Genomic DNA, 25,375 nt, shown 5'->3' on the forward strand with positions numbered 1-25,375 from the left:
TTTTCTCTACAGCTCCCCTTTGTCATCTCCTCCCTTGTTACCTGACCTATTCTCTCTCCCTTGGCCATTACCCCTCCCCCCCTTCTCTCCCTGAGCTCTCCACTGTGAGACACTGGCAACAGTTCTAGTATTGTATTTCAGACACAGGTAGCACTGAGTAGGGTTTAAAGTGCCTAGTGCTTCTAGTGATCACAGCGGTAGGGCCAGGGGGATAAACATGACATAAGAGATGGAGGGTATGCCTAGGAGACAGTCATACAGCTTGAGGTGAACCCTGGGGATGGGAGTACTTGCAAGGCTGTATGTTCCGATCCCGGAGCAAGGGCGTGCCTGAGTAATGAGAGATCAGCGTTTATAATTTCTGGAAAAAGCCAGGCTAGTTGCAGCCACCTGGATGTTTTGAAGGAAAGGAAGAGGATTCCAACAGTTTTTTTATATTTCACATTTTCCTAGGCCTATTCCATTAAAGAATCATAGAATATCAGGGTGGGAAGGGAACTCAGGAGGTCATCTAGTCCAACCCCCTGCTCAAAGCAGGACCAATCCCCAGACAGATTTTTGCCCCAGTTCCCTAAATGGCCCCCTCAAGGATTGAACTCACAACTCTGGGTTTAGCAGGCCAATGCGCAAAGCACTGAGCAACAAGAGTCTTTCCATTTACCTCACTGTGCCCTGAGTCAAGCCCATGGTGAGGCGCATTTTAAAAGAATATGTAATTATCACATTGGCGTGATTGTGGCATGAAGGTATCTCCTATTCTAAGATGGAAAAAAGCCTTAACGAGTCAGACCAGTAGTCCAGTATCCCATCTGACAACAACCGATAGCACTAGCAAATTCCTGTAACAGACAATTACAGACTAACCTGTCCATAGGGGAAGTTTCTTTATAACCCTAGGAAGCTAGTGGATGGCTTCTGTCTAGATTGCCAAGCTTTGATATTCCTTGGGCTATTTTTACCCAGCTGTATGAGCACCCATACTACCCAAATCGAGGGGAGCTGCAGGTCTTTACCACTTGGGAAGCTCAGGCAGAAAGGTGTCTCAAGTCAGGCACCCAAAATCAGTAAACACTCCTGGAAAATTTTAGTTTCTTATTCTCAAATACCTCCCTGGGTGGCTTCACTTATTCTTTTGTAGTTGGAATAGGGAGATAATCTCCTTTGATGGTCCAGTAATTGGTTGCCATCCTGTTGTGGATTCAGTTAACTGCAAATACTTATCCGATTGAGTATTCCCAAATCTACCACACTTTCACCAGGACTTAAAGACCTTTTAGCACTTAGGAAATTAGTGATACTTTTCCTTGCAGCCTACACATCTAGAAGAGTATGCTCACAATCTTCTGATCCTCAAATAACATGCCACATTTCTTATTTCTAACTCTTTTTCAGGCCTCAGGTTTCTCTTTTGCTCTGGTTCACCTGATTCACTTTAAATGTTTCCCTGTTCCTTGCTCTCTGTATTGGATGTCTTAGGGCATGATTTAGCTTTCTCCCTTCTGGTTCTTCTATGACATGGGTCGGCAACCTTTCAGAAATGGTGTGCCGAGTCTTTGTTTATTCACTTTAATTTAAGGTTTCGCTTGCCAGTAATACATTTTAATGTTTTTAGACGGTCTCTTTCTATAAGTCTATAATATCTAACTAAACTGTTGTTGTATGTAAAGTAAATAAGGTTTTTAAAATGTTTAAGAAGCTTCATTTAAAATTAAATTAAAATGAAAAGCTCCCCCCAGACTGGCGGCTAGGACCCGGGCAGTGTGAGTGCCACTGAAAACCAGCTTGCATGCCGCCTTTGGCATGCGTGCCATAGGTTGCCTACCCCTCCTCTATGATCTTCCTCCAACAAAACAAAACTGTTTCATATAGCTCTCCTGATTTTTCTGAATCACACCAATGTAGATTTAAGTTAGATATTAGGAAAAACTTTCTAAATATAAGGATAGTTAAGCACTGGAACAAGTTACCTGATATTGGAGGTTTTTAAGAAGAGGTTAGATAAACATCTGTCAGTGATGGTCTAGGTATACTTGGTTCTGTCTCAGTGCGGGCGGATGGACTAGCCCTACATTTCTAAGATTATGGCTCACCAAAATCCAGTCACCATTTTTAGCAGCCTCCAGTTTTCTGTCCTCCAAATCATGTGGGTACAGTGTTAAACAAGTTAGAGTACAGTAGAATCTCAGAGTTACGAACTCCTAGGGAATGGAGGTTGTTCATAACTCTGAAATGTTCGTAACACTGAACAAAACATGATGGTTGTTCTTTCAAAAGTTTACAACTGAACATTGATTTAATACAGCTCTGAAACTTTATTATGCAGAAGAAAAATACTGCTTTTAACCATCTTAATTTAAATGAAATAAGCACAGAAACAGGTTCCTTACCTTGTCAAATATTTTTTTTAACTTTCCCTTTTTTTTTTTTGTAGTTTTATACTTAAGAGTGTTTGCTTTTTTTTTTTTTTTTTTTTTTGGTCTGTGCTGCAGCCTGATTGCATACTTCTGGTTCCAAATGAGATGTGTGGTTAACCAGCCAGTTCATAACTCCGGTTTTCGTAAATCTGAGGTTCTATTGTATTCCCTTTCATTTCTGTGTCTAATCAGTTTCACTTTCTGATTCACCTGCAGAAGCACAATGATGAAGAATCTGGGTATCCAGGGAAGCCAGGGGAAGGTTAAGCCCAATAGAAGGATATTTTAAAGAAATATTTTGGATAGATTTTGCATTAAAAAAAACCACAACAAAACCCAAACTTGGATTTTGGGCCTATACTTCCTATTAATGTAAGAGGGGAATTGATACTAGGGGGAAAATGCAATATTTATACCTGAATTAAACATGAAACAGCATTTTCTTGTGGTAAGAGCAGAGGACAGGGAATCTAAAGTCCTGGATTCTAGTCCTGGCTCAGAAACTGACATCCTTTGTGACGTCAGGCAAGTCTTTACACCAGATTTTTCAAACGTGGGGGCCTAAAGTTAGGCATTGATATACGGGCTGATATTCAGGTGTGCCAAGGACCCATGTTGCCCTGTCAATTTAAATAGGAGCTAGTGTGCTTAGCACCCCTAAAAATCAATCCTTTGATTTAGCCACCCACATCTGAACATGTTGGGTGAGGCTCACAAAGGTCTGGGGTTTAGGCACCTAAGTCCCAGTTTTAGGCCTCACTGCAACGCACAGAATTCCTGGTGAACCCCGTAGGTGCCTAAACATACTCGGACCCTACATTTTCAGGATAGCAGTTGCCTCAGTGTCTAAGTTTCTGCTTCTGGGCATGTGCACTCCTGCCTCCTTCTAGGCATCTGGACACCTATCTCCCTCCTAAGCCCTAGTGATTCACGAACCAGGAGGTGAGAGGGGCCCAATCCAGCGGGCGTGCTTAAGGGCCACCTACTAGAACGGGTCCCATTTACAATCTGGCAGAGGGAGGTTGTAGAGGAGGTGGCCACCTTATAGCTTTTACCTCAGTGGGTTAGAGCACTCCCCGGGGATGTGAGAGACATAGGGTACGTCTTCACTACCTGCCGGATCGGCAGGTAGTAATCGATCTATCGGGGATCGATTTATCGTGTCTCGTCTAGACGTGATAAATCGATCCCCGAACACGCTCCCCGTCGACTCCGGAACTCCACCAGGGCGAGAGGCGGAAGTGGAGTCAATGGGGGAGCCGTGGCCATCGATCCCGTGCCGTGAGGACGCGAGGTAAGTCGATCTAAGATACGTCGATTGCGTATCTTAGATCGATTCTCCCCCCCCCCCCCCCCAGTGTAGACCAGCCCCTAGTTTCAATTCCCCTGAAGGGCGGATGGAGGAAAGGATTCGCACTGAAATCTCCCACTTCTCAGGCTACTGCCTCTAATCACCGAGCTGTGGGATATTCTGATGTGGGGGCTCCCCCACTCTCTTCTCTTGAAGCTGTTCCACTGTGGGCACCATGGATCAGGCTGACCTGACTATGGAGCTCAGGGTGTGAAATTTTTCACAAGGCTGAGCGACGACGCAGCTGGCTGGATCTAATTTTTAAGCATAGACCAGGCCCAAGTGTTTCTCCCACACAGCCCAGCTTCTCCTCCTGCTTGACTCAACAGTGAAGATATAATCATGTGCTTAAAAGTCCTCAAAGGAAATTACTTTGCTATCATTGAGTCATACTTACAGCTTCAAGTAGGCAGAAAAGCAAAGCTGTGAAGTAGCAGAAAACCCTTCCTAACGGCAGGGTCCAGTTGCAGTGCAGGTAATTTATTCCACCTATCACATACAGTGTATATTTGATAAAATATTCTTCACCTTCCCTCCAAACCTGCTGTTAGCTGACCAAACAGCTGTTGTGTTTCAACCCAGATGTGGTATTCCGGTGGTAGCTGAAGTAATCCATATCTGTTGTGCCTACCTGCAGAAAACCATGCCATTTGGATGTGTGAGGAACTCGGTTTCCTCTTTAATTTTTTTTCAATTGAATATATTAGATGTGCCTGAGTATTGAGAGAAGTCCTAAGGGTAATGGGAATCTCATGCCTAACTGAAGAGGAAAACAGACCAAACATTATATAACATTGCAGGATCAGGTTCAGAGAATATGGACACTAAAAGGTACGTCTACCCAGGAGCTGGGCGGTGCATTTCCCTAATTGGGTAGGTGCTTTAGCTAGCACACTAAAATAGGCAGTGTGGCCACGGTGGCAAGGACTAGCCACCCAAGTACAAACTCACTTGACCCCTGTATAACAAATTACACACTCTTTAGGGCCGCAACACTCTCCTTTGGCTGTCCCGTACCTTTATAGCACTGAACAAATAATCCATCCCTAAGCAGAACACCGAAGCGACAAATGATAAACAAAGAATGGATTTTTCAGACTTGAGTTGTGTGTAAATTGGACCCTTTACCATTTTTTTCTGGTTTAATGTCAATTTATAAGCACCTCTTATGAAATGCTGGCTGAGTGTTACTGCCTCGGAAGTGGCACTGGCAATAATAAAAGAATCTGAAGCCATTGTGCAAAATTAATAAATAACTCAGGCCTTCATCCTGCAACATGATCCACACAAGCAGGCCTCTCCAGAAGCAGAGAATCAGCGCAGGAGCAGGGGGGTCAGCCAATGCACATTGCAGACTTGGGACCTAAATAATAAGTGTCCAATACATAAATAAGCTGACCTCCGAGCTCTCTCCCCAAAACCCACTCACTTATCACAACCAGGTAACTTTCTTCACACAAAAAACCTTCCTGAGACAGCAGGGTGGTACGAAGATTTTGCTGTTCGTCTCCAGATGAGAAATGTCTGTTTGGAAATGCTGTACATTATAATAATTCAAGTAAAGGAGCAATTCATCCAAGGAAAAAGTGAAGCTACACAATTTCTTTTTCACGTGTGTATTTTTCAAGAGGTCACACTGACATGCAGGGTTTGCACAGATTTGTTTGTTTGTTTATATTTGCCCTTTTCTTGCATTGCATTATCAACAGGTAGCTCAGTGCCATTCTCTTTCTTTATTCAATGACCACGTTGTTTGCCTGTTTAAAGGATAACCTCTTGGGGATAGGCTCCATGTCTCCCTTGGCATGGTTAATACAGCATCGAGCACACAGCCCTTGCTTTACTTAAAAAAAAATAAAAATCTCTTCCCTCTTCAATCACTTTACAAGCAATAGTTCTGAGTTAGGCATCACATGGTACCGGCTCCTTAATACACCAATGCAGATTTAAGGATAAAATCACCACTGCAAGGAGATTGGACTGTGCCGATGGCTAAGGCTGCCTGCAATCTGCAAAAAAACTCCCCCAAACCAGGATAATTATCTCTGAAGGGAACAAATCCACATGCCCACGTGACTGCCTCCCCTGGGCACTCCAGAGGGTTAAACATTCAAGCCAAGCTGGGTGGATGGTTTGATATTTTTTTTAAAAGACCCCCCCCACACACACACACTTTGACCCCCCCAACCCAAATGACCCCCACGCTGACCCCCTTGTGCAGAGACGTAGCCTGCCCTGTTGCCTAGATCGGCCTAAAGGGAAGACAAAACCCTGCCCAGAACCCCCTCGCCCTCCCAAACAGCTCAGCCCCGCTCACCTGTGCCAGCCGGTGCGGTGCCATGGTCCTGCGGCTCTCCCATGGCAGGGGGCGTCTTCTCGCTGCCACCCACCCGCTCCCCTCACTTGGGCAGCCGCCCACCGGGCAGCCCTTCCCCGCCGCTCCGCATCGCTGCAGCGCAGGGGCCGGCCGCAGCTGCCTTTGGGGGGGCTTTTACCTGCGCCTTCCCGGGCAGTGAAAAACCAGAGGGGTCTTTTCCCGTCCCGGGGCTCAGATCCAGGGATGATGGGGGGAACCACTCATTCAATTGCGGGGCAAAGGGGGTGGCTGGGGTTTCCCTTGCTTTCAGGCTTGCGCTAGGATTGCCACACGCTGCCAGGGAAGCGGGGAGCCAGGGCCATGGAGGACTGGGAGGTGGTTGGGTTTTTCCCCCCCTCTCTGATCCGGATGCCCGGTCTCCTCTTCCATCACCTCCCCTGGGCAGGCGAAGCTACATCGCTAAGCAAAGGGAAACATGTCCGACGCGGGGAGGTTGCCCACACCATCCGCCAGCCCCAGGAAGTAAAACGGAGCTGGGGAGGAAAAGGAGGCAGCAGGAGGAAGGGGGAAAAAAAAAAAAGGAGAGAGAGAAAGTGAAAACTGAACCGGAAAGCTAACGCGTTACACTTCCCGCAAGGTCACCGCGCAATCCGCCCAGGAGCTGCGCTGGCAAACCAGCCAGGGGGGAGTTGATTCTCCGTAGTGCCACGAAGCCTTTAGTTTATCCCTGTGGCCATCATCTATAATGAGGAGTGGAGGGATTGGGGTCCCCCCCCCCCCACGCAGGAGCAGGGAGCCAACCCGTTGGCTGAGCTTAAAAAACATGCGCCACAAAAAGTTGATCCTCAGAAAGAGGTGTTACCGTGTGAACGGGGTTTTCGTTGTCGCAGGCTTTGAATACACACGCGAATCCGCACTTCGCCTTCCCAGCAAGGCCAGGCAGCCTGGAGGGGATTGGGAAGAAAGAGCGAGATCTGGCACGTTTCAGTAAAAGCCTGCCTCCTTAGAAGGAATGGTGCATCCAGCTCTGTAAACCCACCCAGCCCCTGGCATGGGTGAGCACAGTAAATGAATAACATTAATCCGAAATCTAGGAGTCTCCATATAAATGAAAGTCTTCGGCCTGCGCGTCAGGATTAACATTTAAAGAGAATAGGAGAGTTTAAAGGGGAAAGGCAGGAAACGACTATTAAAAAGGTGTATTTTGAAAATCAATGCCGTACATTTGGTAAAGGTATAATAGGGAATCACTTAACTTCTATGATTCTATGAACTTTACATGTCCCTGTTGAAAACATGCATATATTTAGGCTTGGAAAGATTAGATTTTTATAAATGTCAGTAAACATGGATTTCAGTGCACACCCACAAACTAAACAAAATATATTTCCACTGATAATCATTGAAATTACAAATTGGCAAAGTAAGAAAACTGCTGTTTGAGAATTTACTAGACTTTTGAATTAGGCTTGTTACAAATGGTCTAGTGAATGGATACCAAAACCAGGTGTGATTTATTGATTTAAGCATATTTACTGTGTATATTTTGCCATGTGATGTTGACACCTTGTGTTTGAACAGTTTATAAAGCTTTAACTTTTTTGAATCTCGGCGTCTACTGTAATTAAATAATCGTTCGCCCCCTCACAACTTCCTGCAAGTGTGAACATTTAAATAGATCAAAATTGAAAAAAAATACTTAAAAATTAACATTGATATTATCGGACTAAATTATAAAAAAATAAAAATCAAATTCTGCCAGCCCTACATATACTGCTATTAAAAGTTAGGATCAAAGGCCCCGATCCTCAAAGGTCTATAGATGCCTAACTCTCTTGAAATCAATGGAAGTTATTACCTTTGAAGATCTGGGCCAAATCTAAGACTTGAAGTAGGCTGAAATCAAGCATACAATGGCCCACAATTATTTTTTTCCCTGTTCAAAAGAAAATTATCATCAATCCCTCACCCCCGCTTTCAGCTCCCCTTCTTCCAGGGAAGTATATTTAAATGAAGAAATACAGATAAATAACGTCATTCACCTCCATCAAACCAAATTCTGTCCTAGTAAGACTGCTGAGTGAAAATGAAAAACAGTAGATAAATAATACATGTATTTCCCTCTACCACCAAGAGCCGGCTTGTATCAGTCCATGTTGGAGTTGAGTGGTTATTTTTGTAGCTGCTTATCTTATAAAAAGAGAGTGGAGTGAAGTAGGACCTAGTATCAGAGGGGTAGCTGTGTTATCTGGATCTGTAAAAAGTGACAAAGGGTCCTGTGGCACCTTATAGACTAACAGACGTTTTAGAGCATAAGCTTTCATGGGTGAATACTCACTTCATCCAGAGGCAGGTATAAATATGCAGGCAAGAATCAGTCTAGAGATAACAAGGTTAGTTCAATCAGGGAGGATGGTTTGGCTCTGACCCCCACTTTCTCCACCCCTTTAAATTTAATTAGCTGATTCCATTGCTCCTCTGTGCCTGGAATGGGCCTGGCAAAATACACTGGGCAGGGAGGTCTTGCTTTACTGAGCCGCTCGTGGTACCTGTGGACGCCTATCTTGTGTTTGCTCCAGTGAATGACTATAGTTGGGGTAAGGTTCATTATTATTTACTGAAATGCTATCTATCTATCTGGGGAGTACATTTGAAGACTGAGGTAACACAGCCCCTTATAGGTGTTGCAATAGAAAGCCTATTCTAGACGGTACTGATATAGGGCTTGTGGTACCTGTAATGGGCTTCATCATCATTCACCACATTATTATTGCCTGGAATCTTCAAACTCATGACCTCTTTGCACTGGGCACCATACAAACATGTAGCAAACACCATCCTCATTGATTTGAGTTACAGCAGTGTGTAGAGGCCCCAGCTGAGAGCAGGGCCCTATAGGTGCTATACACAGTCATAGTAAGAGAGTCCCTACCCCCAAAGAGCTAACAAGAATAGAGAAGACAGACAAAGAGTGGGAGAGGAAACGGGGGCATGGACAGATGAAATGACTTGCCACAGGTCAATGGCAGAGCCAAAGACGCAAGAGAGTACAAATAAGTCTTTCATCTAAGGATCTCAAAGCAGCTTACAATTAATTAAACTGCATGGCCTCTGAGAGATAGGTAAGTGTTATATTAGCCCCATATCATTACAGAGGGCAAAACGAAGGCACACAGGGGCTAAGTGACTTGCCTCGGGTCACATGGTGAGTCAGTAGCAGAGTTGGGAGTATGATGGTGGAGTTCTGACTTCTAGTACATCGCTTTCTCCACTGAACAACATAGCTCAGGCTTATCAGAGCCTTTCTAGACTCCATTGCCTTACCAGAAATCTACCCCTTGGCATTCATGGCCCTAAATCCACCAAGTAAGATTAATTTTAGAAATTAATTTTAGAAATCTTTCCAGATCCTAGATGGCTTGGGGGTAAAAATAGTTTTCCAAGTTCCATTGTTCTCATTCCAGGGTCAGATGATTTAGAAAAACCTTCTCCAGGCCAGTGTTCCAACCTGTCCCTTCAAGGGCATATAAAGTACAGTCCATGTCTGTGTACCCTGCCACTGGGACACATCAAAAGGGCCATGAACTTCCCTGCTTTTATTATAAAATGTAGAATCATAGAATATCAGGGTTGGAAAGGACCTCAGGAGATCATCTAGTCCAACCCCCTGCTCAAAGCAGGACCAATCCCCAACTAAATCATCCCATCCAGGGCTTTGTCAAGCCTGACCTTAAAAACCTCTAAGGATGGAGATTCCACCACCTCCCTAGGTAACCCATTCCAGTGCTTCACCACCCTCCTAGTGAAAAAGTTTTTCCTAATATCCAACCTAAACCTCCCCCACTGCAACTTGAGACCATTCGAACTTGAGAACAAAATTGCGAGTCCATGTGTTTCTTTCGCAAGCTGTAAAGTGCTCAGGTGTTACAGCAGGGAGTGTGCTAAAAACACAGGTCGTACTAGAATCAATTCTGGATTTCTAATGCTAGCTTCTGTTCTCAGTGCTCTGTTCCAGTCTCTCTCGGTGAGAAGGGCATTAGCAATTCCTCTAGCTTATTGTTTTCTTTGAGCTAAATAGAATTTTATGTGGAGATGGCACCCTAATTAGAGCGACTGTAGCTTTTCTAAATGTTTGTTCGTGCCCTCTTGTAGGTGCCTTTGTGCGACTTGAAATAATAGAAGCGGCTATCACCTAACTTTGATGAGGTCCTTATTACTGGCAGTACTATATTTTTGACTTCCCTGAAACAATGACTCATCTTAGGTTTTGGTGTTAAGTACAGCGAGGAAACCTAAAATAAAGAAGTCGTCATTTGTAGACCAAGTTCCTCTTTTGTTTAGTCAGAAAAACTGAATGACAGAATCAGACACTTCTGGAAAAAAAATAAGGTTATGTTAAAATGTTTTGAACTGGAGGGGAAAAGGGGGATATCTTGAAATCTGAAATTGACTTTGTTTAAAGGTGACAAGCAAGGATAAATAATGGGATGGCAATAGTATTGTGGTAGTATACAGTCATGGACCAGCATCCCATTGCTCTAGCTGCTGTGCAAACACAGAAGAAAAATATTTGGCTACACTCGCGGATTCACAGCGCTGCCCCGGCAGCGCTGCCCCGGCAGCGCTGTGAAGCGCGAGTGTAGTCGCGCCGCCAGCGCTGCGAGAGCTCTCTCGCAGCGCTGTATGTACTCCACCTCTCCGAGGGGAATAGCTTGCAGCGCTGTGAGCGAGCGTGCAGCGCTGCAGGCGCTGATTACACTGGCGCTTTACAGCGCTGCACTCGCTGCGCTCGGGGGGGTGCATTTTCACACCCCTGAGCGCAGCAAGTTGCAGCACTGTACAGCGCCAGTGTAGCCAAGGCCATAGTCCCTGTCCCAAAAAACTCACTAATATCAGGCTTGGTCCTTGGACCTAAAATTTAGGTCAACAGAGCTATGTTAGGGCTGGTCCACACTAACCCCCCACTTCGAACTAAGATACGCAACTTCAGCTACGTTATTCACGTAGCTGAAGTCGAACTATCTTAGTTCAAACTTACCGTGGGTCCACATGCAGCAGGCAGGCTCCCCCGTCGACTCCGCGTACTCCTCTTGCGGAGCAGGAGTACCGGCGTCGATGGCGAGCACTTCCGGGATCGATCCCAGAAGATCGATTGCTTACCGCCGGACCCGGAGGTAAGTATAGACGTACCCTTAGTTAGTTAGTGTGAAAAATCTCCCTCCCTCAGTGGCATAGCTACACTGACCCACCCCCTAGTTTAAAAGCACTGTGACGGTACCTCCCATAAGGCTTTATGGGAATATGACATAACTGGAATATGTTTTGTGCTGCCTGTGCCATGTAACATATCTCTGTAAAGGTTATGGTCTACTATATCTATTCATCCTATTTGTACACATATATCATTTTGTACTTGAGGTTAAGAATATTGGCTGTACACTTGCTTGATTTCTAAGTAAGCTTTGTGAGGCATTTGGTCAGCTTCTTTAGGAAGGAATTTGCAAGGTTAAGTACCCGATCAGGAAGCACTTGGGGAACAATGCATCTTGGAATGCTCCAATCCACATAAGAAGTCTTCCTGGAGACATACAAGATATCATGTGAACAATGGCTTCTGCCTGTAAAGACTGTGAGTCATGCATGGACATGTGACTTGCCCAGGTGACTCCAGAACTCCATCTTGGAGCTGGACTTTGCATAGGAGTGAGGAGGGGGTCTCCACCCACAAGAGAAAGTCTATTTAAACCCCTGGGAGACCCCTCCATTTTGTCTTCAGCTGGCTAAAGAGAGAGCCTCTCCACCCCCCAGGATAATTGGAAGAAACTGGAACAAAGGGCAGTGACTGCAAGGGGTGTGAGTGATTGCTGGACCCAGGCTAAAAGGAGATTAGTCTGTAAAAGGGAGCATTCTGGAACTGGTGAGGATCTTATCTGTATTCAGTTTGATTAGACATAGATTTGCACATTTTATTTTATTTTGCTTGGTGACTTACTTTGTTCTGTCTGTTACTACTTGGAATCATTTAAATCCTACTTTCTGTATTTAATAAAATCACTTTTTACTTAGTAATTAACTCAGAGTATGTATTAATACCTGGGGGAGCAAACAACTGTGCATATCTCTCTATCAGTGTTATAGAGGGCGAACAATTTATGAGTTTACCCTGTATAAGCTTTATACAGAGTAAAATGGATTTATTTGGGTTTAGACCCCATTGGGAGTAGGGCATCTGAGTGTTAAAGACAGGAACACTTCTGTTAGGTGCTTTCAGGCAAACCTGCAGCTTTGGGGCAAGTAATTCAGACCTTGGGTCTGTGTTGGAGCAGATGGGAGTGTCTGACTCAGCAAGACAGGGTGCTGGAGTCCTGAGCGGCAGAGAAGGCAGGGGTAGAAGTAGTCTTGGCACATCAGGTGGCAGCTCCCAAGGGGGGGTTCTGTGATCCAACCCGTCACAAGCAGCTAGGTCAATGTAAGAATGCTTCCATTGATGGAGATACTATCGTTCAGGGAGCTGTTGTTCCTAGACTGGCCTGGTCTGCATTACAGAGTTAGATCGACCTGTCTGTGCATGTGTCTATGCTCAAATTTGTCTCTGGCTGATGTAAGCACCCAGTTCCGGTGACTCAGTAAAACCACCTCTCTGAACAATGTTGAGCCCTGGTTGACCTACTGGGGTCGACACAGTGCTAGTGTAGACACTGTGTGACTTGTGTCAACCCTAGCAGTCCTCTGGTGGCTGTCCTACAATGCCCCACGCCCTGCGACAGTGACTGCTCGGATCTCAATGGTGAACTCCACTGCCCAGGGATCACGGAGACTGGAAGCCACATCCTCCCCCTTAATACACCCTACGTATTCCTGAAATGCTTTTTCCAGATTGCCCACATTGGCAAGCACAGCCAGCAGCTCTTCCTTCTTCCATGCAGCTGCCCATGCTGGTTTCATGCACTACATGCTACTCCTGCCTGGAGTAGACAGGAGGTTTTGGATCTCCTGGGCCTATGAGGAGAGGACAGCCACGGGCCAGCCCACAGAAACGTGTACATCCATGAAAAGTTTGCATAGGGGATGCAGGCAATGGGGTAGGACAGGGATCAGCACCAGTGCCGTGTGAAAGTGAAGGCACTCTGGAAGTTCAGCCACAAGGTCAGGGAGGCCAACAATCGATCTGGTGTTGAGCCGTAGACCTGGCGCTTTTGCAACGAGCTGCATCCCATACTTGGTGGAGACCCCACTAGCACCCCACAAGCCACCATAGATACCTTCGAGGAGCCCGAGACACAGACCTTTGTTGTAAACAGTGAGGCGAGGAAGAGAAGGGGTGGGGGGACATGCGGCGGGCTGGCGGGGTCCAGCTATGTCACAAGCCAGGATCTGTTCAATAAATCATTTAGATAATGGCACAGAGAGTACACTTATAAAGTTTGTGGACCATACCAAGCTGGGAGGGGTTGCAAGTGCTTTGAAGGATAGAATTAAAATTCAGAATGATCTGGACAAACTGTCAAAATGGTCTGACGTAAAGAGGATGAAATTCAATAAGGACAAATGCAAAGTACTCTAGTTAGAAAGGAACAATCAGTTGCACACATACAAAAGGGGAAATGACTGCCTAGGAAGGAGTACTGCGGAAAAGGATCTGGGGGTCATAGTGCATCGCAAGCTAAATATGAGTCAACAGTGTGACATTGTTGCAAAAAAAGCAAACATCATCCTGGAATGTATTAGCAGGATTGTTGTAAGCAAGACACGAGAAGGAATTCTTCCGCTCATACTGCACTGATAAGGCCTCAGCTGGAGTATTGTGTCCAGTTCTGGGTGCCACATTTGACGAAAGATGTGGACAAATTGGAGAAAGTCCAGAGGAGAGCAACACAAATGATTAAAGATTTAGAAAACATGACCAATGAGGAAAAGTTGAAAAAAATTGAGTTTGTTTAGTCTGGAGAAGAGAAGACTGAGAGGGGACATGATAACAGTTTTCCAGTATATGAAAGGTTGTTACAAGGAGGAGGGAGAAATATTGTTCTCCTTAATCTCTGAGGATAGGACAAGAAGCAATGGGCTTAAATTGCAGCATGGACGGTTTAGGTTGGACATTATGAAAAATTTCCTGTCAGAGTAGTTAAGCACTGGAATAAATTGCCTAGGGAGGTTGTGGAATCTCTGTCATTGGAGGTTTTTAAGAACAGGTTGGAGAAACACCTATCAGGAATGGTTTAGTTATTATATAGTCCTGCCATGTGTGCAGGGGACTGGACTAGATGACCTCTTGAGGTCCCTTCCAGTTCTATGATTCTATGATTTTAAGACTCCACCACAGTGTAGCCAGCGAGTACAGACGAGCCTGAAGAAGGGGACGAGACCTCGGGTGAGAGTATGCGTGCATTTTTCCTTATAATGTTCAAATGTAAACATGGTGCCCAGCCCAGCCCCAAGTTGACAAGACACAGGTATCGACTTTCAGTTGGTTTTTTTCGTATGAGAAGTAGTATTGGTACAACGAACAGTGGTAGAGTTGACATCTGCTGTTCATTCCCCTGAGGGTCAGGCTGGGGGGCTGGGGGACAGGCAGAGCAGTTTGTTTATGTTACTCCTGAGGGCATTCTGTGCCAAAAAAATAATAATTCTGAGCACAATATTTTAAAATTCTGCAAAATTCTGTGGATTTTGTTTGTCAAATCAATGTGGAGGCTCCAGCATGGCATTGGGGAGCACAGGCCACTGGCTGCACAGAGGTGGGAGATCACTGCGCAGCTCCCCCCGGGACACGGACTCAGTGGTGAGGCTGCACCCAACCCTGACAGAGTGCAAAGACTGGGCCTGCCCCAGAAACACCCCAGGGCCCTGCCCCTGTGTGCAAGGTGCACCAGGTGTGGGCAGGCAGTCTCAGCCAGGCAGGATCCAGGGGCGGGGGGGGGGGGGGGAATCTGGATGCACAGGAGCTTGTTGGGGGGGTTCTGGGTGCAATGGTAATGGGACTCTGCAGGGGGATCCAGGTGAAAGTGGTTGGGGCTCAGTGTGTGTGTGGGGGTCTGGATGTGGAAGGGATAGAGCTCGGCAGGGGGGCTTGGGTGTGGGGGCTCAGTTGGGGGGTCCAGATGCAGCTGGTTGGGGCTCGGTGGGGTGAGGATCCGAGTGCGGGTGGCTCATTGAGGTGGTCCAGATGTAGGGGGATTGGGGCTCATCGGATGGGGAGGTTCTATGTGTGTGTGGGGGGGTGAGGCTCGGTGGGAGGGTCTGTGTATGAGGGGGTCTGGATGCCCAGAGATTGGATAGATGGGGGAGAAGCTCCCTGTACAGGGATCCCTCCCCCTTCAGCTGAGGAGCGATGGGTACAGGAAGTGTGTGTGTGTGGGGGGGGAGTTTGCAGAGCTTCATTCAGCTGGGGGAGAAATCTGAGGGTGGGTCTGATCTGGCCCACCCCCAGATGGGGAAGAGGAAATCCCGTCCTCCCTAACCCAGCTGGGACTAGTAGCTGAGCCTGGCACAGGATAGGAGCCACCAGCTGGGTCTACCTCAGTCCCACCTCCTGCCCCACAGTGATTTACCACTCTGCCGGCTGCCCTGGGCCCCCTGAAACATACTGCTGTGGAGGGTCGCATGACCGCTCTTGTGGCTTGCCTTTGCTTCCCCGTCAGAAAGTCATTTTTCTGCGGGGAAGCAAAGAAATCTGCTGGGGACATAAATTCTGTGCATGCGCAGTGGTGCAGAATTCCCCCAGGAGTAATATTATGTACATAGGGATGTCTCTTATATCCTGAGAGATCTCAATGAAACTTTCATGGCGAGACTCTGCAATCCTCTCCTGAAGGTTTCTAGGGATGGCTGCCTTATTTCTTCCTCTGCAGAAGGACACTTTCCCATGCCACTCCACGATGACTTCGGCTGGCGCCATTGCAGTCAACAGGCTAGTGGCATATGGGCCTTTGCAGCTTCGGGATGCCAGCAGCAGCTGTGCTCTCTGTGCCTTTGTTACCCTCATGAGTGAGATATCCACTACAGTAACCCCCACCAGCCGAGAATTGTGCCAGTATTCTGTGCCATAGCCCTATACTCATACCCCTGGAAATAGGGTGTCATAACTATAAAGGGAAGGGTAACAGCTCTCCTGTATACAGTACTAAAATCCCTCCTAGCCAGAGACTCCAAATCCTTTTACCTGTAAAGGGTTAAGAAGCTCGGGTAACCTGGCTGACACCTGACCCCAAGGACCAATAAGGGGACAAGATACTTTCAAATCTTGGGGGGGGAAAGGCTTTTGTGTGTGTCCTTTGTTTAAGGGGTTGTTCGCTCTTGGGACTGAGAGGGACCAGACATCAATCCAGGTTCTCCCCATCTTTCTAAAACAGTCTCTCTTATTTCAAAATTGTAAGTAAAAGCCAGGCAAGGCGTCTTAGATTTACTTTGTTTTTCTCAACTTGTAAATGTACCTTTAACCAAAGTGTTTATTTTTGTTTGCTGTACTTTGAACCTAAGACAGAAGAGGGGGGTCCTCTGAGCTCTTTAAGTTTGATTACCCTGTAAAGTTATTTTCCATACTGATTTTACAGAGATGATTTTTACCTTTTTCTTTAATTAAAAGCCTTCTTTTTAAGAACCTGATTGATTTCTCCTTGTTTTAAGATCCAAAGGGGGTTTGGATCTGTATTCACCAGGAGTTGGTGAAAGGAAAGAGGGGGGAAGGGTCAATTTCTCCCTGTTTTAAGATCCAAAAGGGGTTTGGATCTGTATTCACCAGGAGTTGGTGAAAGGAAGGAGGGGGGAAGGGTCAATTTCTCCTTATTTAAGATCCAAGGAGTTTGGATCTGTATTCACCAGGGAATTGGTGAAGGTCTCTCAAGGCTTCCCAGGGAGGGAATTCTTAAGATGGTGGCAGCGGACCAGAGCTAAGCTGGTAGATAAGCTTAGAAGTTTTCATGCAGGCCCCTACATTTGTACCCTAAAGTTCAAAGTGGGGATACAGCCTTGACATAGGGACTGAAATCTTATTGTTTCATGCAGCCGAGAATCTTAATGTCTTCCTCTTTCCCCCCGTCACTCGCCCCTGGTGGGCCACACCACTCACCCTGGCTGGGACACAGTGGTGCTGTGCAGAGGCACTCCAAAGCTGAAGTGTCAATAAGCATGTCTTACTAAAACATTTTCGGGAATAGGGGAAGGGATGTATCTTTCCCTTTCCATTGTGGCTGCAAATCCAATGATACGTCTGCCTGTTTTATCTGTAGCTGCTGCCGTTGTGGCCTTGAGGGCCCCTTCACAGCCCCAGAACGCCTGGCCCTGATAAGGAGGAGAAAGAAGAGAATTAGGGAGGATACGTTCACCGAGATCTTGCAAGTCAGTGTTGCCTCAGACCATGAACAAAAGGCCAACATGGCAGCAGGGCCGGCTCTAGGTTTTTTGCCACCCGAAGCAAAAAAAATTTTGGCTGCCCCCCGTCCCAGCCCTGGGCTCCTCACCGCACCCCCCTGCCGCCCCAGCCCTGGGCTCTCCCCCACCACTTGCACCCCCCTGCCTCCCCAGCCCTGGGCTCTCACCCCCTGACCCGCACCCCCCTGCCTTCCCAGCCCTGGGCTCTCACCCCCCCGACCCGCACCCCCCTGCCGCCCCAGCCCTGGGCTCTCACCCCCCCCGACCCCCACCTCCCTGCCGCCCCCCAGCCCTGGGCTCTCACCCCCCCCACCGCACCCCCCTGCCGCCCCAGCCCTGGGCTCTCACCCCCCCACCGCACCCCCCTGCCGCCCCAGCCCTGGGCTCTCAGACACACACACACACACACACACACACCCTGCCGCCCCAGCTCTGGGCTCACCCCCCCCCCCCAACCTGCACCCTCCTTCCACCACAGCCCCGGGTCACTGGTAACTCACTCCCAGAGCAGGTCATTCAGCAGGAATTTTAGATGTGCACAGAACACGGACAGGATTGGTTCCCATATGGTTACAGAACTGCAGTAAAGTGGAACAATTTTCAGCTCGTGTGATTGGAGGATATCTGGATGCATATTATAAGACTGTCCTACATAAATGAGGAAAAGTTGAGGTGCCTTTATTATTCTTTTGTTTCACTCTTTCTTTCTATGGGGAATTTGCCAATGCAATATCACTGTCTTCCTTTTACACAAACAAACAAAAAAAAGGCAATGGCTGTTGAAAATAGCAATTCCAGTCCCAATAACCACTGGGAAGCATTTCTTGCTCAATTTTATCCTACTTTTTCTACAGCAAGTTACAGTGGATCAGTATATTTGATTTGGCAGAAATGAAGTAACAGCTGCCCAAACTGAGCTTGAGCTCTCCTGAATTTTGAGGTGTTCAAATCTGGAAGGCAGGTGCTGGGGGGAGGGGCCTGTGGCTCCGCAGGGGAGCACGGCAGCATGTATGCAGCAGTGTGTCTGGCACTGCGCGAAGCCAGACACACTGGTCTGAGTGGCACGGTTAGGGTGCTGGGGGGTTGGAGAAGGGATAGGGAGTTCCGGCGGGGGGCAGTCAAGGGACAGGGAGCAGGGGGGGTTGGATGGGGTGGAGGTTTGGGGGGGCAGTCAGGGGCAGGGAGAAGGGGGGGTTAGATGGGTCAGGGGTTTGGAGGGGGCAGTCAGGGGACAGGCAGCAGTTGGATAGGCATGGGAGTCCCGGGGGTTTGTCAGGGGACAGGTAGGGGGTGGGGTCCTAGGAGGGAAGTTGGGGGGGGTCTCAGGAGGGGGCAGTTGGGGACAAGGACCAGTGGGGCTTAGATAGGGGGTGGGATCCTGGGGGGCAGTTGGGGCAGGGGTCCCGGGAGGGGGTGATCAGGGGACAGGGAGCAGGGGGGTTGGATGGGTTGGGGTTTCTGTGGGGGGCAGTCGGAGGGAGTGGATGGGGGCAGGGTGGGGCTACCCTCCCTCCCCGTGGAGTGTCCTATTTTTTGAATGGTAAAATATGGTATCCCTGCCCTTCCCAGTGCAGCTCTCCATTCACTGCAGCATGAGGTCTCAGCTCCCTCCCTCCCTCCCCCTCTTTCCTGTTGGCAGTGGCCAAGGGAATGCTGGGAAATGTAGTTCTTTCCCTGCTCCAGGGCTGGCTCTATAGGCAGGGAACTAACCAAGGAACTTCAGCTCCCAGGGCCCCCTGTTGGTTCTCAGCTCCCAGGCTGGATCCCTGCCGCCCCTGCAAACGGGCTGCCCCAAGCACGTGCTTGCTTTGCTGGTGCCTAGAGCCGCCCCTGCATGGCAGACATGGAGAGGGACAGAAGAGGACAGGAGAAAATGGAGAAAAACTCAGGAATCCCAGTAGGACAAAGAGAGGGAGTGAGAGATGCACCTGGACATAATGGGGCTTCTCAGGCAGCAAACACAAATGCTGCAGACTCTGGTTGATCTATAGGTCCAACAATCAATGGCCTTGCTTCCCTATGCTGTCGCTGGAGAACTCCACTGTAGTAGCCAACATTCCACGTTGCATCACGGGTTGCGTCCCTTCCCTACCACTCCGTGTTGGGGGACAGTGAGGACAACCGCAGCTTCACATACACTGACCTATGATTGCTACGGTCCGTGTACGTGCAGCCACAATGGGCTGCATTTGTGCACTGAAATGGACAGAAATGTTTGCTGCCTTTCTAATTTTAAAGCTCTGTTAACTTATGTTAGAAGTTTGTATTGTATTGCCTTTTTTATTTGCACACTGTTTCTTTGCATTGTTTTTGCCACTCAATAAATTTCTTTTTTTTAAATAAATTAATCTTTATTAGTTTTCAACACATATTGCAGAGCAGTTACTCAAAGCACCAAGTACTTGTAAGTGTCCAGCACCACAGAACTCATGGGTTCAAGAAAACACTCAGGCATACATGTACAGGTACAGCCAGCATTGCAGAATCCATAGGTTCAGTGCAACTCACAGCGTAACATTTATGAATGTATACTGAACACTACACATATCTTAACAACCCAAACACCTTCAGGGCCAGTGCGCAGTCAAACACAGCGCATTAATGTGACTGACCGTTAAAGAGCTCTGTCAAAGACTGCCACAACTGCATGGCTCCATGATGAACTCTTGTAATGGCTCCTGTGCCTGGCTGCTCAAACGTAGCAGACAGCTGCTCCACCTCCACTCTGGCAGCAACTTTTCCCTCTTTGCCTCACAGATATTACAAAGCAAGCAGCTATAACCATTGGGATATTTTTCTGACTGCAATCCAGTTTTGTGAGTAACCATCGCCAGCGACCCTTCAATCTACCAAAAGCACATTCAACTGTCATTCTGCACCTGCTGGGTTGGTTGTTGAATCTTTCTTTGGTGCTGTCGAGGTGGCCAGTGTGTGGCTTCATGAGCTAGGAGTCCCAGGATCACTATTGGCATTTCAATGTCACCAGTGGTAATCCACCGGTCAGGACACAATGTCTCTGCTTGCAGCTTTTGGAACAGTCCTGTGTTCTTAAAGACATGAGCATAATGCACTTTCCCTAACCAGCCCATGCTCATGTCAGTGAAGTGTTCCCAGTCATCCACCAATGCTTGCGTAACCCTAGAAAAGCAGCCCTTTCTGTTGATATACTCTGTAGCAAGGTGTGCTGGTATCACCCTACTGCATTCATTGTTGAAAATCCAGCCACTAAGTCCTGCACGTTGCCAACAGTCACAATTCGGCATAGCAGGAGACAATTAATGGCCCTGCGTACTTGCATGGCCCCCACTGTGGATTTTCCAACTTCAGAATGATTCCCATTGACTGGTAGCAATTTAGCGTTGCCAGCTTGCAGAGAGCAATTGCCACTAGCCACTACTCATCCTGGTATCCCTCCACTGAAAGGCTGAGCTCAGCACACAGATCCAGGAATGTCACCTTTTGCATCCAAAAGTTATATATCCACTGCTCATTGCCCAAAACCTGCATCGCGATGTGATCTTACCAGTCAGCGCTGGTTTCTTCAGCCCACAAGTCTCTCATCACCATCTGCAGCTGCTCCATGAATGCCACCAATAACTGTGAATTGTTTTTCACAATGTTCCTCTCCATGAAGAAATCAACATGTCCTCCATTGTTGTGGTACTTCCTGTGGGTCTGCAAATAGCAGAAGATCGTGCATGCTGTATTAACAATGTTCATGAGAACAGTGCAGAACTCTGTGAGCTCCAGGCTTCAGTCTGAGATGGCAGACAGCGAAAACTGCCTAGTGGGTTTGCCCTGCGTGAAAATTATGGGATATGATTGGCATTATGGGATGGAGAAAATTCAACAATGGGAACTTGACCCCCTCACTCCTAGAGATCCCTGTGTGACTCATTTCTACCTCACAACATATTGTGAACATTTCCCAAAAGGCATTGCGCCAGTTGGTGGCACGTCACACTTGTTGTACACCTCACTTTGCACTGATGCAAGCACTCCAGGTAAGTAAGCGCCATGCCAGTGCAAGCAGCTAAGGATACATGTGCACGAGTGATATAATCTTTGGCAGCTGTACGCTGACATAACTTGAATCAACCAATGTTTGTAGTGTAGACGTGGCCAGAGATGGAAGAACCCTTCTGTCCGTATAGGCCAGGGGTAGGCAACCTCTGGCACTCGTGCCGAAGGCGGCACGCGAGCTGATTTTCAGTGGCACTCACACTGCCGGGTCCTGGCCACCGGTCCGGGGGGCTCTGCATTTTAATTTAATTTTAAATGAAGCTTCTTAAACATTTTAAAAACCTTATTTACTTTACATACAACAATAGTTTAGTCATATGTTATAGACTTATAGAAAGAGACCTACTAAAAATGTTAAAATGTATTACTGGCACACGAAACCTTAAATTAGAGTGAATAAATGAAGACTCGGCACACCACTTCTGAAAGGTTGCCGACCCCTGTTGTAGGCTGTACCTATGCTATCAGGTTATGTTGGCATACCAACGCTGACATTGCTATGTAGGCATAGTCCCCTGAGACAAAAAACAAGAGATGATACAGACAGATGGGTGAGCACAAAGTTTGTACCTCTCCTCCCCCTTTTCCTTTGCACTGTATGAACATGGCATGAAAGATTTTGTGGGTTTTTTTTAAAAGGTTCTGTCTGCTCTATTTTTAAATTAGAAATCCAGGTTCTGTCTCACCTGGGAGGCTCTGTGGGTCTGCATACACTCCAGCTGGGAGGTGTGATTCCCATCCCGGGTAGACAGATGCGCTAGTTAGCATGCTAAAAATTGCAGTCTGGACGTTGTGGCCTAGGTGCCGACTCCATGGGTGCTCTGGGGTAGGAGCACCCATGGGGGAAAATGATGGGTGCTGAGCATCCACCAGCAGCCCCCCTATCAGCACCTCCCTCTCCCATCAGTGCCTCCTGCCCGCCAGCAGGCCTTGCCAATCAGCACCTCCTCCTCCCTCCCCCGCACCTCCCACCTACTGCAATCAGCTGTTTCGCGGCATGCAGGAGGCTGGGGGAGGGAGCGAGGATGCGGCGTGCGCTCGAGGGCGGAACGGGGTGGGAAGAGGGGGGCGGGGGTATGGCCTTCAGGGAAGGGGTGGAGTGGGGGCAGGGCCTGGGGCAGACCCTGCAGTTATTAAATTGCTTGTCTGTGTGCACACTTGGATCCTCATGTCGGCGGTGCATATTCTTGCCGGGAGCGCTTGTCTCAGTTGCATTGTCCATGTGGGGCATTGTGGGATGGCTCCTGAAATCCAGTAACTGTCGATGTAAGTAACGCAGTGTCGACACTGACGCTGCGTCGACCTCGCCACGTCGACCATGACTCTGCGCTGCTCAGGGAGACGGTGTTATTAAGTCAGCACAGAGAGGCACTTATGCCAGCAGGATTCAAATTTAAGTGAAGACACTTCCGCAGCTCGGTGGACGCAGTGTAGACATACCCTGTGAGTATTCCAGGAGTGAAAGTGGAGCAATTTAGAGAGGAAGGAATTTTTAGGCAGCCTGTTTGAAACTTTGTCTTTTGTTTGTTTGACTCATATTTAGCTTTATTAAGGGGAGAAAGGAAGCCTTTGATAACCATTCATCTTCCTCCCTCCTTCAGTTAAGGTGAGAGAACTAACAAGGAGCAGCCTGTGAGTCATCCACAGATCCTTCTGCAATAGCCGGGACAGCCAGTTCTTTCCAAGTTACAAGAACAAGCAGAGGAAACCACACCTCTTTCAGGCCCTCTTTGCACAATCCTAATGAAGCAAGAAAGATCACAAGCCCTAGTACAGCGGTTCTCAAATGGTGGGTTGGGACCCCAAAGTGGGTCGTGACCAATATTTCCTCTAATTTTTCCCATGCCTGTGCAGAATGGATTTTGCTATGTGCACCAATATGGAGGTGATATGTGGCGGGGGTGGGGCCCAGAGGTTCGGAGTCTGGGCGGGGGCTCAGGGCTGGGGCAGAGGGTTGGGGGGTGGGGGGTGAGGGCTCCGGCTGGGGATGCGGGCTCTGGGGTGGGGCCGGGGATGAGGGGTTTGGGGTGTGGGCTCCGGGGTGGGGTCGGGGATGAGGGGTTTGGGGGGTGGGCTCTGGGGTGGGGCCGGGTCTGGGGCCAGGGCTGGGGGAGAGGCGCCTCTCCCCGTCACAGCACCTGTGGGACTGGGGGAGTCCTCCTCTCTCCCCACCATAGCCCTGGAGCTGGGAGGGAGAGGCATCTCTCTCTGTCTCAGCCCCGGGGCTGGGGGAGTTAAGTTCGTGGCCTTGGAAGTTTGATCATCTGCTTCCAGGCCCTCTCAGAGGTCCAGAGAGGCCCAGGCCACTTCCAGCTTTTGAGATCCCCTAGCCATAATAAAAATTAAAAATGACGACACATAAAAACAAAATAAGGGACCAAAATAAGGCAATAAAATGTAACAATTCTCTACCTCTCAACACGCACTTGATCCAGCACCAACCACTAGTAGTGGTTTGTTTATATAATCAGCTGATCGGAGAGGACACGTTCATCAAGATCTAATCTTGTGCCATCAGAACCGATATATTTTTATTAATATGTATGAACATTTTAAACTCTTTAATATGACAAAATCTGTGTCTTTTACCAAAACACCTCTCTTATTTGCTTAAATTTGCAGCTCTAAGCTGAAAGAGTGGGTCACATTTTGGTCCGATAGGGATGCGCATAAAAACAAGTTGCAACACTTACCCAATGCCAAAAAATTAACAAGTGTCTAAATTTGAGACTCTTGTTGAGCTTGAGGCCCAGGCCAAATGGTCCTCCTGGCCCCCCCTCTCATTGGCCCTGTCTGCTTCCTAATCCGTGTGGGGTAGTGGTGGAGTGGTCTTTAGAGGCTGCCGAGCCTCACAAAGAAGTGGGGGGATTGGAAAAGACTGAGAGGCAGTTGCAGATAAGAGGCAGCAGCCGGGAGAGAAAGGTAGATAGGAGTTGTGAGACCCTGTTATAGCTGGAAAGGAGCTGGAGGGAACCTATCACGTTTTATTTCTCAAAGGGCTCCATGAAACCTAGGGCCAGCCCTATCTAGAGTATTTCTATAGCGTCCATCACTGAAGCTTGTGAGCCTTGCCCCGAAATGCTTCTCATGCAGGGAGGGGTCTTCCTTATTGACTTGACCCGTGCAGTTTGGTTCAGCATAGTGCTAGGTTTCGAGCAGAGATGGGCCTGACTCAGTCAAATCCCCAGATCCAGCCTTCCAGCACCAGATCTAGGTTTCCAGGCTAAACCTCTCTCTATAGTCTCAGATCCAAACACTGAATGAACCAAAACACCTTCTCAGGTGGGGAAGTTCAGATTTGCATTTATAAAGCCCCCAGGTCAGGACTGTTTGTATCTGGGGTTTTAGTTCAGGCCCCATCTCTAATTTTTTTTTTTTTTTAAAAAGCAAAATAATATAGAGCTCATTTGCATTCCTCATTCAGTCACTCACAACTGGTCCTGTTCTAATGCAGCGCATGGATCCCTTTATACTGTTCCCCCAGTGCTTCAAATGAGGTGTAGATTCCTGAGGTGCTTTATAGGAGTCACTCTGACAACCAACCATTGGCTTGAGTGGAGCTTCTGGGCATCAGAGGAGGATTGGGAGCTGGTCGCTCACTCAGAACTGCCCGCTACAGTTGCTGGTGATCATTTTGTGGGTAGCGACCTACGGGCTGGGACCCTCTGGTTTAGTACAACAGACAGAGCTGTGTATAAAGAGCGACATTCCCACTCGCCTCTACCTTTATTGTTATGTGCATAGGGAAAGAAACAAGTCCTCTACCCAAGGAGCGGGGAAAGACACACAATGAAAAGCAGAGGACTTAGTTTGTCTATCACGTCCCCTTCCCCAAAGATCCACTATCTATCTTGCTGACAGGAAATACCAACCGGCCACTGCTACCTCTCCCCACTTTCT

General features: G+C 47.8%; 1 protein-coding gene across 1 annotated transcript in view; it reads right to left on the reverse strand.

The window, feature by feature from the left end:
* Window positions 1-8,920, reverse strand: part of TASOR2 (transcription activation suppressor family member 2) — a 74,272-nt gene extending 65,352 nt beyond the window's left edge. The window contains 3 exon segments of the mRNA XM_065423312.1: window positions 6,083-6,162; window positions 6,164-6,341; window positions 8,797-8,920. Of these exon segments, the coding sequence (XP_065279384.1) occupies window positions 6,083-6,162; window positions 6,164-6,341; window positions 8,797-8,920 (382 nt within the window).
* Window positions 8,921-25,375: the final 16,455 nt, after the last annotated feature.

Source organism: Emys orbicularis, chromosome 1 (assembly GCF_028017835.1).
Source record: "Emys orbicularis isolate rEmyOrb1 chromosome 1, rEmyOrb1.hap1, whole genome shotgun sequence".
Lineage (NCBI taxonomy): Eukaryota > Metazoa > Chordata > Testudines > Emydidae > Emys > Emys orbicularis.